The sequence below is a fragment of the Nicotiana attenuata genome, unplaced genomic scaffold (genome assembly GCF_001879085.1).
Source record: "Nicotiana attenuata strain UT unplaced genomic scaffold, NIATTr2, whole genome shotgun sequence".
NCBI lineage: Eukaryota > Viridiplantae > Streptophyta > Magnoliopsida > Solanales > Solanaceae > Nicotiana > Nicotiana attenuata.
The window spans coordinates 58,128-76,035 of NW_017670375.1; the positions used below are offsets into that span (position 1 = coordinate 58,128).

The 17,908-nt window shown below is 36.4% G+C and overlaps 1 protein-coding gene across 2 annotated transcripts in view; it reads left to right on the forward strand.

Moving 5' to 3' along the window:
- The first annotated feature begins 10,560 nt into the window (after window positions 1–10,560).
- The window catches only part of LOC109238564 (26S proteasome non-ATPase regulatory subunit 12 homolog A-like), a 10,010-nt gene continuing 2,662 nt past the window's right edge, over window positions 10,561–17,908 (forward strand). For both annotated transcript variants that reach the window (XM_019405045.1, XM_019405046.1), the window contains exons 1-8: window positions 10,561–10,754; window positions 10,851–11,045; window positions 13,398–13,505; window positions 13,587–13,691; window positions 13,844–13,900; window positions 13,991–14,187; window positions 15,407–15,506; window positions 16,549–16,661. In XM_019405045.1, the coding sequence (XP_019260590.1) occupies window positions 10,752–10,754; window positions 10,851–11,045; window positions 13,398–13,505; window positions 13,587–13,691; window positions 13,844–13,900; window positions 13,991–14,187; window positions 15,407–15,506; window positions 16,549–16,661 (878 nt within the window). In that variant the 5' untranslated portion in view covers window positions 10,561–10,751. The remainder of the gene's footprint in view (window positions 10,755–10,850; window positions 11,046–13,397; window positions 13,506–13,586; window positions 13,692–13,843; window positions 13,901–13,990; window positions 14,188–15,406; window positions 15,507–16,548; window positions 16,662–17,908) is intronic.

Consider the following 17,908-nt stretch of genomic DNA (forward strand, 5'->3'; position numbering starts at 1 on the left):
ATCGATAAATCGAATCGGTTATTTGTTATCGGTTTATCGATTTATCAATTTTGATTTCGAAATTTTCCTTATCGAGTTATCAATTTCGATTTCGATTTTGTCCTCTTCGGTTATCTGTTTATCGATAAACCGATAAGATATACTAAAAAGACAAATATACCCTTATTCTATAATACTCTTTCCTCTACCCTAAGTCCCTAACCCTATTATTTCCTCTACCCATTAAGGGCCTTAATGGCATTTTTAGGGGCCGTAGTGTTTCTATGGGTTGTACTACTACTATTTAAATAAAAAAATTCAATCTATGAAAAAAAAGTCGGAATACATAAGTTTGACCATTTTTCTTTTCTCTATATCTCAATATTGTCTTTTGGATTAATTATCTTCCATTAATATCATCGTTAATGCCCATAGATATATGGTTGATTCAATTTCAACCACAGCCAAAGAATTAAAGAAATAACAAATTCATTACTTCGGCCAAGCAAAAAACAAATTCCCTCGACTAATTCTATTTTTCTTAATCACTACACAGAACCCAGTTGGGACCTATAGCACCGCTAGCTCCGTCTCTCGAGATACCTTCTTCCTCCTCTTCGGCGACGATGCCGACAACGAAGAAGAATGTTGCGGCGACAATGATGATCTTTTTGAACCAACTCTAATGGGTTCAGGTTCTCCAGAATTAACCCTCAACGGGAAATTTTCTTATTGGTGTAATCGATAACCGAATCGATAAGCCCCAAAAATCGATAAATCGAAATCGAAAAAATCAAAACCTTATTGAAACGATAACGATAAGCATATGTACAATTTGATAATCGATAAGTAATTATCGATAAGGGTCAAAATCGAATCGATAAATCGAATGCACACCCCTACCTTCGTCCTCACGGTCACGGACTAAAACAACACTTGCTGCAACCTGACCGCTAAGTAGATCAATAGTTGTTCGCCTTCCTCTGGTTTTGACAGTAACAGAGGACTTGACAAATACCTTTTCAGATCCTTCAAAGCTTGCTGGAATTCTGGTGTCCACTTATAGCTATTCTTCTTTTTGAGAAGTGTAAAGAAATGATGGTCATTCTTCTGAAGATCGAGAAATGAATCTACTCAAAGCGGTCAATCTCCCCGTTAGCCTTTGAACCTCTTTTACGCTTGATAGTTGGTCCGGGATGTCTTCGATGGATTTGATTATATCGGGGTTAACCTCGATCCCCTTTGTAACGCCAAGAATCCTAGGAACTTACCGAAATTAACCCCGACCGCACGCTTCTCGGGGTTAAGCTTCATGTTATGCTTCCTTAGGATGTCAAAAGTTTCTTGCAAGTGTTTAAGATGATCACCTGTGTTCAAAGACTTAACAAGCATATCATCTATGTAAACTTCCATGGTTTTCCCTATCTGTTTTTTTGAACATTTTGTTTACGAGCCATTGAGAAGTGGCTCTGGCATTCTTTAACCCGAATGGCATCACATTGTAACAATATGTGCCGAAGTTTGTGATAAACGAAGCTTTTTCCTGATCCTGCTGGTTCATTTTGATTTGGTTGTACCCGGAGTAAGCATTGAGGAAACTCATTAACTTGTGCCCGGTCGTTGCATCAATCAATTGATCAATATTTGGTAATGGGAACGAGTCGTTTGGGCATACCTTATTTAAGTCTTTATAGTCTACGCACATGCAAATTTATTCTTATTCTATAGAACTACTACTATGTTCGCTATCCAGTCATGATTGAGCCGATATCAAGCAAGTGAGTTACCTCTTCTTTGACAAATTTGTTTCTGACCTCGGCAATAGGACGTTTTTTCTGTCTTACAGGAGGGATGCTGGGGTCCAAGCTTAGCTTGTGTACGGCCACTTCTGGCGGGATACCTGTCATATCCAAATGCGACCATGCGAAACAATCGACATTAAATTTAAAAAATTTAATAAATCTAGACCTGAGTTCGGGATGCAGTATTGTCCCCAAGTGAAACTTCCTCTCCAACAAATTTTTGAACAATGCGACTTGTTCGAGTTCTTCCGCCGTGGGTTTTGTTGCGTCCGTTTCTTCTGGTACCGGAAAATATCTTGGTACCTGATAGGATTCTGAAGACTCCCCCCCCACCCCCTCCCCAAGTTGACTGCACTCGGTTGAGGAGCAGGTGCCGGTTCCTGTAATTGCTATAACAAGTGCTCCTTTCCTTTGCTATTGGAAACTATGTTGCATTCATCTCCCTTGCTGTCGGTTGGTCACTTCTTATTTGTTTAACTCCCTCAGGAGTTGGGAATTTAAGTAAATGATGATATGTTGATGGAATAGCCTTTATCTCGTGCAACCATGGTCTCTCCAGGATGATATTGTAACCCAGAATGATATTGTAGCCCATATCGCCGTCCACCATCTCGAAAATGGTCGTCTTCATCACCCCTTAGGCATTCGTGGGCAGCAGGATCTCTCCTTGGGTTGTCACACTTTCTAGGTTGAACCCAGCGAGGAGTTTTGTGGACGAAATGATTCTTTTGGTCAACTTGGCTTGTTCCTACACCCTCTATTGTATAATGTTGGCCGAACTTCCTGGGTCCACCGAAACACATTTAATTTTAAAATATAAGACATTCAAAGAAATTACCAACGTATCGTTGTGTTGTAATAGCAATCCATATGCGTCTTCCTCCGCGTAAGTAACGTCGTCTTTAGCGACTTCCCGGAGTCTCTTGTTGTGGGTCACCGACACCTTCATTTTTTTTGCCACCGAGAACGTAACCTCGTTAATATCGTTTCCCCGAGAATCAAATTGATCGTCAGGTGCAGGGAATCTTCTCCTACTTTTGAAGGTTCCACATTATCACTATTGGGACCGTGGTTGTTTTTAGCCGGTCACTTAAAAATTCTCTGAGATGACCGTTCTTTAGTAATGTCGCCACCTCCTCTTGCAAATGCTAAAAGTCTCCTGTCCGGTGACCGTCTGTCCTATGATATTCACACTATAAATTCGGATCCTTTTGACTGGGATCGGATCTCATTGGCTTCGGGAATCGTGCCTCTTTGATATTCCTCATAGCCGACACCAGCTCCACTACGCTGGCATTAAAGTTGTACTCGGAAAGCCTGAGATAAAAGGAATCTTGAGAACCCGATGTCTCCTTGTCTTACAGTGTCTTGTTATTCCGACCGCGATCAGCTCTCCTATCGGTGGCGAATCTATCGGCCGACTGGAAACCTGTGCCACATCCATCGACCCGTTCATAGGGTTAAAACCGACCCCTTGAAGACCCGTTGATCTGAGTCGAAGTCATCTCTTGACTTCTCTTTATTCTTCTCTCGGCCTCGGGCCTTGGTTGATGCCGGTAAATCGAGTTGATCATCCTCGATTCTTATCTTTGATTCATACCAGTTTTGAACATCTGCCCATGTTGTTGCCTGAAAATCGAACGAACTTTCTTTCAACTATTGGGAGGCGTCGGAACTTCTCAAATTCAGGCCTTTGGTGAATGCTTCAGCTACCCATTCATCCGGTACGACCGATAGTAATATTTTTCCTTCTAGAATCTGGTCACAAACTCTCGCAGCAACTCGGACTCTCCTTGTGCAATCTTGAATATGTTAGACTTTCGGGCATGTACCTTTCTGGCCCAAGCATGGGCCTTGATGAAATAATCCGCGAGCATACGCAGGAGTTTATGGATTACTCGGGCAACAGTGAATACCATGTCAGGGCTCCCTTTGTAACGTTCTCCCCGAATATCTTCAGTAAGACTGACTCAATCTCGTGGGAGCCAAATCGTTCCCCTTTAATGCTGTTGTATAGGTGGTGATATGCTTCTAAGGGTCTGAAGTCCCATCATACTTCGGCACGTCTGGCATTTTAAACTGCTTCAAGATCAATTCTGGTGCCGCGCTTGGTTTGAACGGCAATTGTGTGTACTTCTTTGAACCCGGCCCTTTAAGCACTGGTGGTGCGCCCGGAATTTGATCCATTCGGGCGTTTATTTCCCTCATAAACTGCATAAGTTCGATTTTAAAAGGGATGATCCTCATTGTTGTTACCGGACCCGCCACCGTCTCCCCCAACCCTGTCAAAGCCGACTTCGTCCCTCGGGGTGTTGTTGTCGACCCTCTCTGTTATTTGATTTGCGGGAGCACTGGGAGGAACCGGACCTCGTCATTCGCGTTGTTGGAAACACCCGACAACGCCTGCTTCAGCTCTATCATGACCTTATCCTGTCGTGCGAGATGGCCTATAATGGCCTCTTATTGTTCCCTCGGGATCCTTACTGTTTCTCATCTTCAGAATCGTCAAGGGTTGCCTCCCAAACATGTCGTATATATTGCCCGCCGTGAATCGGCGTGGCCTCGTTTCCCTCGTTGCGGGTATCACTGCTGGAATCTTCGTGCTGAGGTTGATTTTCTTGGGCCTCAACGTTGTATGTTGACACCATTATCTGCCAGTTTTTTAATATTTTTGCTAAGAACAAAGAATCAAATAAGTTAGTAAAAGATACAGGGATCAATTCAATTACACGACTGTCTATGCCCCATGGTGGGCGCCAAACTGTTAACCTGTAACACGGTGTAGTTGAATTTATACGTGGTTTTTAGAAAAGTGAATCAATTTGATCCAAAAATAACAGATGGATTAAATAAAAATGTAAGACTTAGAGCCCGTTTGGATTGGCTTAAAAAAAGTAGCTTTTCAGCAGAAATAGCTTTTAAGCCAAAAAGCAGTAAGTTGGGATTGCCCAGCTTATTGCTTTTGGCTTGTTTTAAGCAGTTTTAACTTATTTTAAGCACTTTCTGACTTTGCCAAACACTGAAAAAAGCTAAAAAGAGCTTAAAAGCTGATTTGACTAGCTTAAAAGCCAATCCAAACACCCTCTTAGCCTTGAAATTGAAGTAAAACGGCAGATAACTTAGTCCCGAGCGCAGATCTTCTAGAGGCGGTAAAGACAATGTAAATAAGCAATATAGTAAAGTGTTATCGAGCTTTTGATAGAATATGGTGTATGCTTGTCAGAAAATTCGTCCCCTTATAATGATAATAGAGCTCACTATTTATAGTTACATCTAGGGAGCAAGGTCCTAGGATCAAGCCCTCTTAAATGATAATTATGAGGGCCATTGAAGAATATGTAACGGTGGGCAGTGAATGTCATATTCTCTTTAACAGATCATGCACTTAATGCTATAGAATATTCTTCATTGAATGTTACCGGATGGCAGACATTTATTTTGCCTTTATAAGTATCATTCTCTCCGATGACAAGCGAGATCACTATCTTCGGGTCCGACTGTCCTGTCTTCGGCTCCACATATAGAGATTAGATATGGAATTATTTTATCCAACGTTTGGTTGAATTTTTACATCGAAAATTACAATTTTTGGATTAATTAATTTTATAATTGAGTACTATTCTATCCCGCATTGAATAGTTAGTCCCACAAAGAGTTTGAAAATTAAGTTGTGTTTGGACACGGATACAATTTGAAATTGTTTTTGATTTTTTTGAGTAATTTGAAGTGAAAATTCTAAAAAACAATTTTTTTTTTGAAATTCAATTTCAATTAGAATTTAAAATTTTCATTGCTACATACTGATTCCCAAAAAAAAAAAACTGGAAAGCAGTAAAAAATTAATTATAGCCAAACGGGCCCTTAGTACTAGTACTAGATGTTTTAAAAGGCGGGGGTGTGAGACTAGGCGTTTTACCTCTAACGAGGCGAGGCGTAAGCCCTGAGACATGAGGCGTAAGTCCCACGGATCTTTAAATATTACTAATTTCAAGAATTTTAAGATAGTAGAAAATAAAAAATAATTATAGAAATTACATTAAAATCACAAAATTATAACACATAATCTATTTAAAATATTTATAAATTATAATTCAACTATGAATAATACGAAAAGTATGACATATATCATAATATGCAAATTAGTTGCAATGTCGTTACAACTCTAACATCAAAAGTAATGTATTCGATGCGAAATCTTATATGTATATCTTAAGGAGTGATGAATCTTGAATGAATTTCGATATTATAATTTGACATTTTTTTAAAAAAAATACACTTTTTGTGTAATATGCTTTCTATTTGAAAGAGAATTTATGAAAAAACATAATTCACAATTTAAATATGATCATCTAGCATCATTTATCATTTATTCATTGTTCCTTGAGCCGAGGGTCTGTCGGAAACAACCTCTTTATCTCTATGAGGTAGGGGTAATGTCTGCGTACATACTACCCTCCCGAAATCCCATTTATGGGATCAAACTAGGTTTGTTGTTGTTGTTCTCTAGCATCAATTATTTTTATGTTTCAATAAGTTAACAAAGTGACACACAATTCATCATACCATACCATAATAACTAATTATTTGTAAATAGTTACTAGCTAATACTGAGCTATTAAATTGATAAGTATTGTATCTCGTAAACGTAAAAAAATAATATTTAGAAAAATAATTATAAAAATTTATGGACTATTACATAATAAAGACATAATAAAAGCTAATAAACAAATACTTTTAAATGAAAGATTTATTTAATATTTACTATCATGGCAGTCTTAGTGGATAACATGCAATAATTTTTTATTTTAACTATGACATAAAATATTCTCAACTTAGTAATTTATGATTAAGAAAAAAAATATTTTTGAATAGTCAATGGTTTATTAAGAAAATTTGAGGATTTACAATGTTAGTTACATACAATTGCATAAAATTCTATTAGGCGAGTCCACTACGCTGGGCGTTGTGCGTGTCCGAGCCGTAAGCCTCGACGGCTGAGACGTAAGTCTCACGGAACTAAGCCTCACACATAAGCCCAAGAATATTTTAGGAGAGCTCCGCCCCCCGTGCGAGCCCCGAAAGAGTCCCCGTTCTCCCTTTTAAAATAGAGCTAGTACTATCTTTTTGTTATAAATAGAATTCTATTTATGGTGAATGTCCATATTTAGAGAGATTCTAGGGTATTGGTGGCTAAGTCAACCTCTCCCTATAAATAGAGGGTTCTATTCCATTGTAATTCACCCTAAATCAATAAGAATCCTTTCTATCTCTCTTTCTCTGCAATATTGTTCTTCTACTTTTATTATTTCATAACACGTTATCAGCACGAGACTCTAACCAATTGAGTAGAAGCTTTGGGATTGAGCATAATGATTGTCAATTATTCCATGAACTTCCTTCATGATTAAATTCTGGATTTAAGGTAAGTATTTTACTTTATTTTTCTCTTTTAAATTCTTGAAATTCTATAATTTGATTTTATATACAAGCAAAGACAACAAAGTTTGATTATAACTCTAATGGAGTTTGTAAGAAATTATAACCACCTGAAGTGGTAAAATTTCTATACCTTGCCATGATCAAATTCATGTACGATTGTGGGCACGGAATTGAAAACCCGTCCAATTGAATTTGCTCCATTCTCATTCCCTTTAGAGAATGTGATAGCAGTATGTGATAAGTCTGAAAGAAGACAAAATTACTACTATGAATGTATCAATGGATGTGGACGTGATAATAGACGAAATTATAATCGTCATTATTGTGATATTGAGAATAATAAGGATTCTCAAAATAATCCTTTCACTCTGTGAAAGTAATATTTGTCATCGATTTGACATGAGATTTTATAAAGCACATATAGATGATTATGGTCCATTCATGATGTGAATGTGACAACATCTAATTTATGAATACATATTCATTCTTGGAAGAATACGAACGTGCTAGTGGTAGTGAATAAACCACACTCATCTCTAGATGGAGGTTTGAGATGATTAAGAAAATAATGTCATTATTATGGCATGAATGGTCATTGGTCACGTACCTATTGTACGCCAAAATATTTTGGTAATGTGATTATTAAAGAATAACATTAATGCAAGAAATATATCTTGTATATAATTTTGACCATAACCATAATGGTATAACTTTCTCTTTAAAAGAGATATTCACCATATGGGTTTTGATGAATATGTGGTACTACAAAATTAATTGAGAGCTCTGGAAGAGCCAATTATTACTATTTTGGAGAAACACAATTGATTACCAATAAGATATTGTGTTATAGTAAGTCTCAAAGAAACTTGTTTAGTTTCTAAAGTATTCGCGAAAGCGGTTGGTTATATTGAGACTATAAATAAAGAAAAGATTTAATATTTTCTATTACTACAATTTGTAGCGGAGCAATATGTATGTAAAAGCTACCCGCTTTATTCTCCAGTTTGTACTGCACAAATAAAAGAATACCACAATAAAGTGGATGTTTATTGATATAAAAACCCATATCATAATAAACTTGGAGTTTATTCATAATTGCACACATTATGGTGTAAACCTGAAGTTTATCAATATTGATAATTTATCCAGTTTGCATAATTGGTTTAGCCATGTTAATTCAAGTATGATGTGCAAAAATAAAAGAAAATTCACATGGGTAAATATTAAAGAACTAGAAAGTTCTTTAAAATTCTCTTATGTTGTCTGTTCTCATTAATTAATATACCAACTAAGATTGGGATTGAATCCCATGAATGTTGGAAATATCAAAGGTGAATATGGGCTCACCTGCCATGTATACCACATAAGATGCATCTATGAGATGGTTACATGTGCAATTATTATTAACCCGCAACATGGTGTTTTGCGAGGTAACTTGCTCAATAATTTAATTTCGAGCATAATTTCCAGATTTTTTATTCAAGAAGTTCATCTTGATAAGTTGGTTTACATCACAGTTCGTTTAGCAAAATGATTTATTAAGTGCCTCTACTTAATAGCTAAACTATTGCTTATGAGAACAAAGTTATCTATATCAGTTTGATATAGGTTATATACGAAAGTATATTACATTCTCCCCTCACAAGTGGTTCAGGGTCAGGAACCAAATAATTCCATCTTATTATTATTGATGTGCGGTGTATATTTTGATTAACACCATAAAGCACAAAGATGAGTTCTCAAAGTTGAAGAAACAAGTTAGTTTTTCTAACATGAGGGGGAGACATGATAAACAATTGAGAAAAAGTTACGTGGAATGAATTATCATGTGTATAACTTGATCCTCAAATAAACTAATATGAACTTGAAGTTCATAAAAAGATAATTCATTTGCAATATATTGCGAAGCATGCTAGACGCATTTGCTGACCCAAAGAAAGTAACTATATTCTCATTGCAAATGCTCCTATTAAGTCCTAGAAGGACAAAGTCTATGGTACGCTTAAAGCGTATAGACATATCTGTTTCAAATAAACTTCTTAATAAAGAAGATGAGCAAATGATCAAAATGATCATAATAACGGAGGCAACTGATCTAGAAGATCACATGACATAACACTTCATAAAATCTCAAGAGAGATTCAAGTACCTGAAAATATGAATGAAGAAATCTCTATGTTATGTCTTTATGAAAAAATATTGAAACTGATATAAAATGTTTGTCGACGACATCTATGATAGCGCTAAATATAGATATGAGGATCTTAAGTCGGAAGAAACAATTTCGAATAGAATTGGTTTCATATGAAAGACATGTAGTTTTGAACATGCATGTAGTTCAAACACTTGAAAGTATAAAGCCAATGATATGTGTAATCAGTTTTCGATATCTTATATGTCTAGCATGACATGAAAACTTGATATACATCTAATTAAAGTCTATTATATGACTTATATGACAATCCTTGAAGGATTTAAATCGCTTGAAGCATATACAATTCTTGATCTTGAAGTACCACTTTCTCAGTACAATTTGTGCACAAATGTATCTTGCTATAACTATAGGCATGATAATATGATACCAAGAGTTTTCACCTCTATGTGAAGATATTGAACTGACGATTCCAACAAGATCATATGAAGACAATCCATCTTTATCAAGAATGATGATTTTAAGGTGTAATATATTCATTCAAGTTAATATAGCTGATTTGTTCATCAAATCTCTACCAAAGATCTTTTGAAGATGGTGCACAAGATTGGAATGCAAATGCTCAAGGATGTGAATTATTGCTCTCATCAGGGGGAGTTAATACGCGTTGCACTCTTTTTCCCTTACAAGGTTTTGTCCCACTGGGTTTTCCTTGCAAGGTTTTTAACGAGGCAACCAAAAGGCGTATTATTAGATATGTGTACTCTTTTTCCTTTTCTATAATTTTTTTTTCCATTGGGTTTTCTTTTAGTTAAGGTTTTAACGAGGCACATTATCTATTGAATAGACATTCAGGGGAGTGTTATAAATAGAATTCTATTTATGGTGAATGTCCATATTTAGAGAGATTCTAGGGTTTATTACTTGGTGGCTAAGTCAACCTCTCCCTATAAATAGAGAGTTCTATTCCATTGTAATTCACCCTAAATCAATAAGAATCCTTTCTATCTCTCTTTCTCTGCAATATTATTCTTCTACTTTTATTATTTCATAACACTTTTTATTTTTTCAATAACGCAGCAAAGTAATGTAATAGGATGAAAGTGTATTTTCGAGAATCATAAGGCCTACAATGAAATCTCTCTGTTCCTTTTTCTTTAAAAGATCGCCCTTTTTTAGAATAACTATTCCCACAAGAAAACTGGAATAAAGAAGAAAAAAGAAAATAGAAAACAGAAAATAAGTGTAAAAACACTCAAAAGTAAAAATTATAAGTCTTTAAACACTCCTCTCTCTCTCTCTCTCTCTCGTTCTGTCTCTCTCTTCTAGGGTTTCAGAATCGATCTCAATCGAACTCCAAAAAACTCAAAAATTTCAATATGGTAAATGTTCGATTATCTTAGATTTCTATACTTCGTGCTTAATTTTTGATCCATTCCTCTGTTTGTTCGTTTAAATTTTTGTTTTTGCGTTTACAGGAAGGTGATGGGAAATTGGAGGCCCACATAGAAGCGCTTTTGAATGTAGAGAAGCAGATGAGGCAAGCTGGAGATGTCGCCGGAACTAGAAAAGCGGCTACAGATATTCTTCAGCTTTGCTTCGAAGCTCGTGCTTGGAATACTTTAAATGAACAGATTGTTCTCTTGTCTAAGCGCCGTGGTCAATTGAAACAGGCATGCTTATCTATCTCATTATATTTATTTATTTATCAGTTAATTCTATAAGTTTGTTTAAACAAAACTGTTTTTTTTGTTTGTCTATGAATTTGGATTTGAAATTCAAGGTTTTATTTGCTAAATTACGTGAACTTGTGAAGTAAAAAGGTAGAAAGTCTTAGAAATTCGCGTAATCTGTTGATTGTAGCTAAAGATCTTGACTTTTTCGCGCAAACGAAGTTTGATTTGATCTTTTGTGTTACTATTTAATCCCCTTAGTCCCTATTTATTTGGCTCTACTTGACTGGGCACAGATTTCAAGAAAGAATGAAAGACATTTGAAACTTGTGGTCTAAAACAAGTCAAACATTTTTGTGGCTATGAATTAATCTTATTAAGGGTAAAATGAGAGTTTTAAAGTGAAATTGTTTCTAATATAAGGAGGTATCGTTCTTTTTGGGCGGTCTGAAAAGGAAAGTGCATCACTTAAATTGGGACTGATGGAGTAGTACTTTACCAAGTAAATAAGCAAGATTGATTTGATGAACCCATCTGTGATGCTGATGCTAGGAATGGTTAGAACTTAGAGGAAAATGTACTCGTAGTCTTTGTTTGCAAGAGTTGAGAAAAAACAGTTTAAACTAGTATTTAGACTTGCCAAAATTGGATTTATTTTCTAACTTTTCCTTTTTTGCTATTCTTTGCTTGGTAGAAAGGGAATGGAAGTGAGATTCTTGTCCTTATTTGGACATCAAAGAAGCAAAAGGACAGAGTAGTGCTTCATATTTTAGTTCGCTTGATTTAAAAGGTCGTCTGTATGTAAGTGCCTATGAATGCTTCCTTGAACATGGTGAAATTTGGTAGGCTGGAGATCCACTTAGAAAAGGTGAAAGGCTGTCCTATTTTTTTTTCAAAGTGATACCGGAAAACTGGCTTTCCTTCCATCCACTTTAATGCTGCTCACAATCATAACTAGTACTACTAGATAAGGGTTTTGGATGGATTTTGCCCCTTGTTTGATAAGTAAAGAGTAAATTTTATTTTGATGTGTTCTAGCACTAAAAAAGTGCTGGTAAGGAAAATACTTCCAAGATGGTTCATTATAAAACATGTAATGAGCTGACTAAACCTATAAAGACATTTACATCGTTTGCAATTGCCATGTTGCACCAGTATTTTTCCTGTTTTTCCGATGAACTACCTTGAGATGGCTTCTTTTGTGATTCTTTTTTTAAAAAAAATTTCTTGATGAAGATTCATTATTAGGATGATAATTTCAGGGTGATATTTGGTTGCTGGACTTCTAAAAGTAGTATTCAAATTTATGGTTGGGGAAGATAAATGACCAAAATTGGATTATTAGGATTTAAATGGAACGCGGGAGAGATAAAGACACTTTGAGCTTTTCTGGAAGGTATTTGGAGAGGATTAACGAAGGGCCAAAGTTCTTGATTAGTGACATTAAGCGGAGAGGTCCAAAAGAAGGCTTGGGATTAAGAACCAAACAAATTAACAGAGAAGTAGATGTAAGGGGGTGAGGATATGAGGAAAACTGTCAACTACGACTAAGATACAAATATAGAATCCTATATTGGCAACCAAATTGTGGATCAATAGCTCTATTTGTGTTACTTTTGAGCCATCTTTCCCGTGGCCCCAAAAATTTGTCTTTGAGAGGGTAGGAGTTGCGGTATTAAATGATCAAGGATGGTCTTGGATGTGTTTGCCTAAGGAACAATAATTTCTACCTGGGTGCTACTTCTGTATACAATTTACTGGAACAAGAAACAGAAAGTACCTATAGATGCAGTGGGCTATGAACCATTGAATTGCATAGCATGGGAGGCCTAGGCACTTGGTGTTTAATTAGGGGGAGCCTTGACACAACGGTAAAAGTTGTCGCCGCCATGTGACCAGGTCACGAATTCAAGTGTGGAAACAGCCTCTTGTAGAAATGCAAGGTATGGCTATATACATAAGACCCAATGTGGTCTAGCCCTTACCCCGGACTCTGCACATAGCGGGAGCTTAGTGCACTGGACTGTTCTTTTTTAACCTGACTGGCAACATTCATATTGTGGCTACATCGGCGAATACTTGGGCAATTGGCCACCGATGTGCTTGTGTTTTAGGAAAATCAGGCCAGCATACTCGAGTTTCTTGTAAGCTCCTGAGTTCTGTTCATCCCATATTTGAAGTGGCTTTTTGGATATGCTCTTCCTTTTTGTACGTATAGTGAGTCATTCCCGTGAAAAATATACACATGGGGCAATGCAGTACTTCGTCTAGTTTTGATGGACGATTTTATGCGTTCATTTGTCCTCTTTATACTTTAGTAACATGCTTGATGTTTTCCTTGTACTTGTGCAGGCTGTACAGGCCATGGTCCAACAAGCAATGCAGTATATTGACCAGACACCAGATCTTGACACTAAGATAGAACTCATCAAGACGCTTAACAATGTGTCTGCGGGAAAGGTTAGCGTGTTTTCATTTTCATAAAAACATTGCTGCAATCTGTTTCTCTCTCCTACTGAGCAACCGTGATCTGGCATGTAGATATATGTCGAAATTGAGAGAGCTCGCTTGATTAAGAAACTCGCGAAGATTAACGAAGAACAAGGAAAAATAGCCGAGGCTGCTGATTTGATGCAAGAAGTTGCGGTCAGTATTTGGTGACTTTCGCTTTGGTGTCTTATAGGTCTTTTTTGCTTTGCTCAATTGATGTCAAGCTGCAACAGTGGGGTTCCTTTTCTTTCTAGAATTTTTTTTCTCGATTGTTTTCACTTACAATGCACCCATGGCTTAACTAACAGGTTGAAACTTTTGGGGCGATGGCAAAAACTGAGAAGATAGCCTTTATTCTTGAACAAGTATGTGATAGATACTCTTTCTTTTCTTTCTACTCAAAACTTAAATGAGAGCATGCCTTTGGACTAACTGCGTGATGCTGAATACTGCAGGTTCGTCTATGCTTAGATCGTCAAGATTATGTTCGTGCTCAAATACTCTCAAGAAAGATCAATCCCAGAGTGTTTGAAGCTGACCCCTCAAAGGAAAAGAAGAAACCAAAGGAGGGTGAAAATGTGGTTGAGGAGCCTGCTGCAGATATTCCATCACTATTAGAGTTGAAGAAAATCTACTATCAACTGATGATTAGGTACATCTGATTATGTTTTAAATGTGGGTTTTGTGTCAAGTTGTTTTCTCTAGATTTGATGATAGTGTCACACCCTTTGCGCTATCAAGCATTCAGCTCATTTATGCAAACTCAAATAGGATTTTAATATAGTATTATTTATTTCTTTGAAAAAACTTGGAATAGTTAACTGCAGTCATGGTTGAAACTTGCATCTTCTGCCCTTATTTTTGGTGATTTCTGTAGCATCTGGACTGGACATAATAGTGTATAAGACACAACTTTTTTATGTGCTCATTTTCAGTGTTTGCTGACAGTTGCTCTCATACCTCGCCTTTACGTTTGAGTTTGGATAAGACATGCTTCCTGAATAAAAATTCTGATTATCCTCATTGTGTATATGTTTTAGTTGTCTATGAGAATTTTAGTGTTTTACCCTTATCAACTGTACCAAGGGACTAAAGGAAATGCTATCCATATTTTGTCAGTAGCGATTCATTTTAGCAGAATGGTTCATATTTTCATCCAAAGAGATAATGCACATCTGTGCATTCATTACAGCTGAGAAATAGAGAGTAATGCAAATTCCGCATAGCTGCATGTTTGAGACAGTTGCTCTCTCTGTTTTGGTTTATATGATGAATGGATTTCCATCCATAAAATTTCACCGGGAGCAGGGGACTAAACTTTAGGAGGTCAATTATAGTTCTGTTATACTCTGCTCTTCCCTTTAAGAAGTGTCCGAGTTTTCTTGAGAATACATGATAATTAAATTATGTGGTTGTGATCATCTAAACTCTATAAATTTCAGGCACCTAAATTGAACAAAGTAGTCAAAAATGGAAAGTGCAAAAAAGCTCCAAAGCCTGTTGGAACTTTAAGTGCAAAGCGCAATTAAAGGCTCGGCTTTAGGGAAGAAAAGCACAAAAGGGAAAAAGTAAAAAAATAGCAATGTAATGCAAGCAAATGTAACTGTAAACACAAGTAATAGTTATTGGAGAAAAGAATGGATGAACTATAATTATGCTATATATATGATGTTGTGCCCTTAACTTCTCCGAGAATTTTAGGTTGGAGCAGGACTGTGGATTTAGCAGATCACCAATCCTAGGGCCTAAAAGAGCCTGCTTAGTAATTTAGAATGATGTAGCTGTAGATGAACAAATTGTTGCAGTTGGAGATCGTTCTTTGCGTTTGAATATCTTAAACTGGTGAGTGATTTGCTCTCCTTCTGGCGCAGGTATTATTCACATAGCAACGATTACCTTGAAATATGTCGTTGTTATAAGGCTATATATGAGATCCCTTCTGTGAAAGAAGACCTAGCACAGTGGATACCGGTAAGTGGTCCTTTTCATGCATACTCGCGTTCTACTTCATTATAATTTCGAGATGTTGCTTGTCGTATTATCAAATGCACATTCAGTTTTGAATTCTTAAAGTAGTATATCTGTGAAACGTACTGTTGGTGAATGAGCAATTCCTTAGAGAAAAATTAAATAATAGTTGTGCTGCTGCACGACTTCAAAATAATGTGACATCAAATTCATTTACCAATGTTAGATACCAACTTTGACAAAACTAAAATGGTTTGGAAATTATTAATCTATAGGAGATGTTATTGTTGCATAACTTTAATAGATTGGATGATTAAATTAATTTACCAATATGAAATTCCAATTGCTATGTCAAGTAAAGGTGCTGTGGAATTATCAATATATCAAATTCATAGAGGCATATTCTGTCTTTCTTCTCTTTTTCTGGGAAATGAATGGTTAAAGAAGAGAAGGAATAGGATTAGTTTTCTTTGGTATCATATGGTAATTGTGAGCTGGGACCGGTGTTGTAGCCTTATGCAGCTAGTCAGGCCTCTCTTCATCTCAGGGGAGAAGGGCATCCTTATCATTTTTTAGATAAGAGGGTAGGCATCCTTTTCATTTGTCCGAAAGATGATTGCATGGGGGAATAAAAGAAGAAAGCTTTATCACGTGCAAGGCCACCGTTGTTGATCAAATGGTCTAGGCTTCTTCTCGACCTTCAAGCACATGTTGGAGCACAACAGGCGTCTATGCTAATGTAGTGTAAAAACAACTGTAACACAGCTTTAAAAAGGAAAGAAATTTGAAACTGGTATATTAGGAGAAAAATCTGTGGATGGATAGCTTTTTTCTATTTTGGTAAATGGTAACTTGAATCTTAACAAGAGGCTATTTTCTTAATGGAGCTTGCATGTTTTTACTTTAAAAAAATTTCAAGCTCGTAGGGTAGATAGATGTAGGTAGAGGAGCTCGTCAGTTGTATTTGAGATTCCAAATCTTGAAGATGACTTATTGCAGATAATACTTGATCAACCAGCAGGCTGAACTCTGTTATTTTATGCAGGTTCTGAGGAAAATTTGCTGGTATTTGGTATTATCTCCCCATGATCCTATGCAATCAAGTCTTCATAACTCAACTTTGGAGGACAAGAATCTTTCAGAAATCCCTCATTTCAGGTTTTCGTGTGAAAATTCTCTTACCGTATGTTTATTGATGCTACTTATAGAAAAAGGAAAAAAGGAATTACTATGTGGAGATATTATCTTTGCATGTGCTTATTGGGATTTGTGGAGTTAAGATATCTCAAAATTTTGGCAACCCGGAGTCAACTTGTGCGGTTATGGACCATTTTGGTAATAAATATTTTGTACTCCTGGCACAATTTTGTATGGCAATTTCTATTTGGCATGTCGAGGATGTTGCCACCATCCATCAACAATCTCATTCCTTGCATGTTTCAAAGACTTCAAGATTTTAAATTTATTTAACTATTCACAAATTTATCCTATGTTCCGTAAACGAATTAAGTTTCAGCAACTATTTTAATTTTTCTTGGTTACTACTTGTAGTACAAGTGTCAAATTAGCATGTTAAACTCCCTCCCTAGTCAAATCGTACACCTGTAATACATTGGCTGGAAAAATAGAATTTAGAATCTTGGCTCATTGGATTTTGCATTTTTGCAATGTTAGCTTACTTGATACTCCCGCTGTCCCATATTATGTGATGATGTTTGATTGGGCACATATTTTTAAGAAGGAAAGAATTTGAAACTTGTGGTCTAAAACGAGCCATAAACATTCTTGTGGCTTTAAATCATCCCACTAAGGGAAACATGAGAAGTTTAATGTTAAATTATTTCTAAATATAAAAAGGTACCATTATCTTTCCTCGGGACAGACTAAAGAGGAAAGTGTTCACATAAAATGTGACAGAGGCAGTATGCTTTTTGCATGTTGAGTCATTCAATGATTAGGCGATCTTTGAAGTCCATATTTTCTGGAAGGCAGAATACCCGATTACCTTGTCCTTGGACCAGAATTTGTTGTCGGCCCCAGCTCTCTTTTTCCACATTTTAACACCCCTACGTTGTCAGGATACATGTTTTAAACACTAGCATGATCCTCAATTGCACTGACAAGGATAACACGTCACACGCTAAGGCCTTCGCCTTTTATTGTTTGACGCGTTTAATTTGCGTGTCCTGCTTGTAAATACCAGTTTATAAAATTTTTGATTTTGCACTATCTCTTCTTCTTCACCCTTCATCATTTTTCGTCTCCTCCTCGACAACCTCTTGACACCTCTTCTTTCACCAACACCAAATTTTTTGCTTTTCTTGCATTGAATTTTCCCTAAAATTTCTTAGCCCATTCCTAACTTCATTTTTCAACTCACCTTCATGGTGGAACCTCCCCCCCCC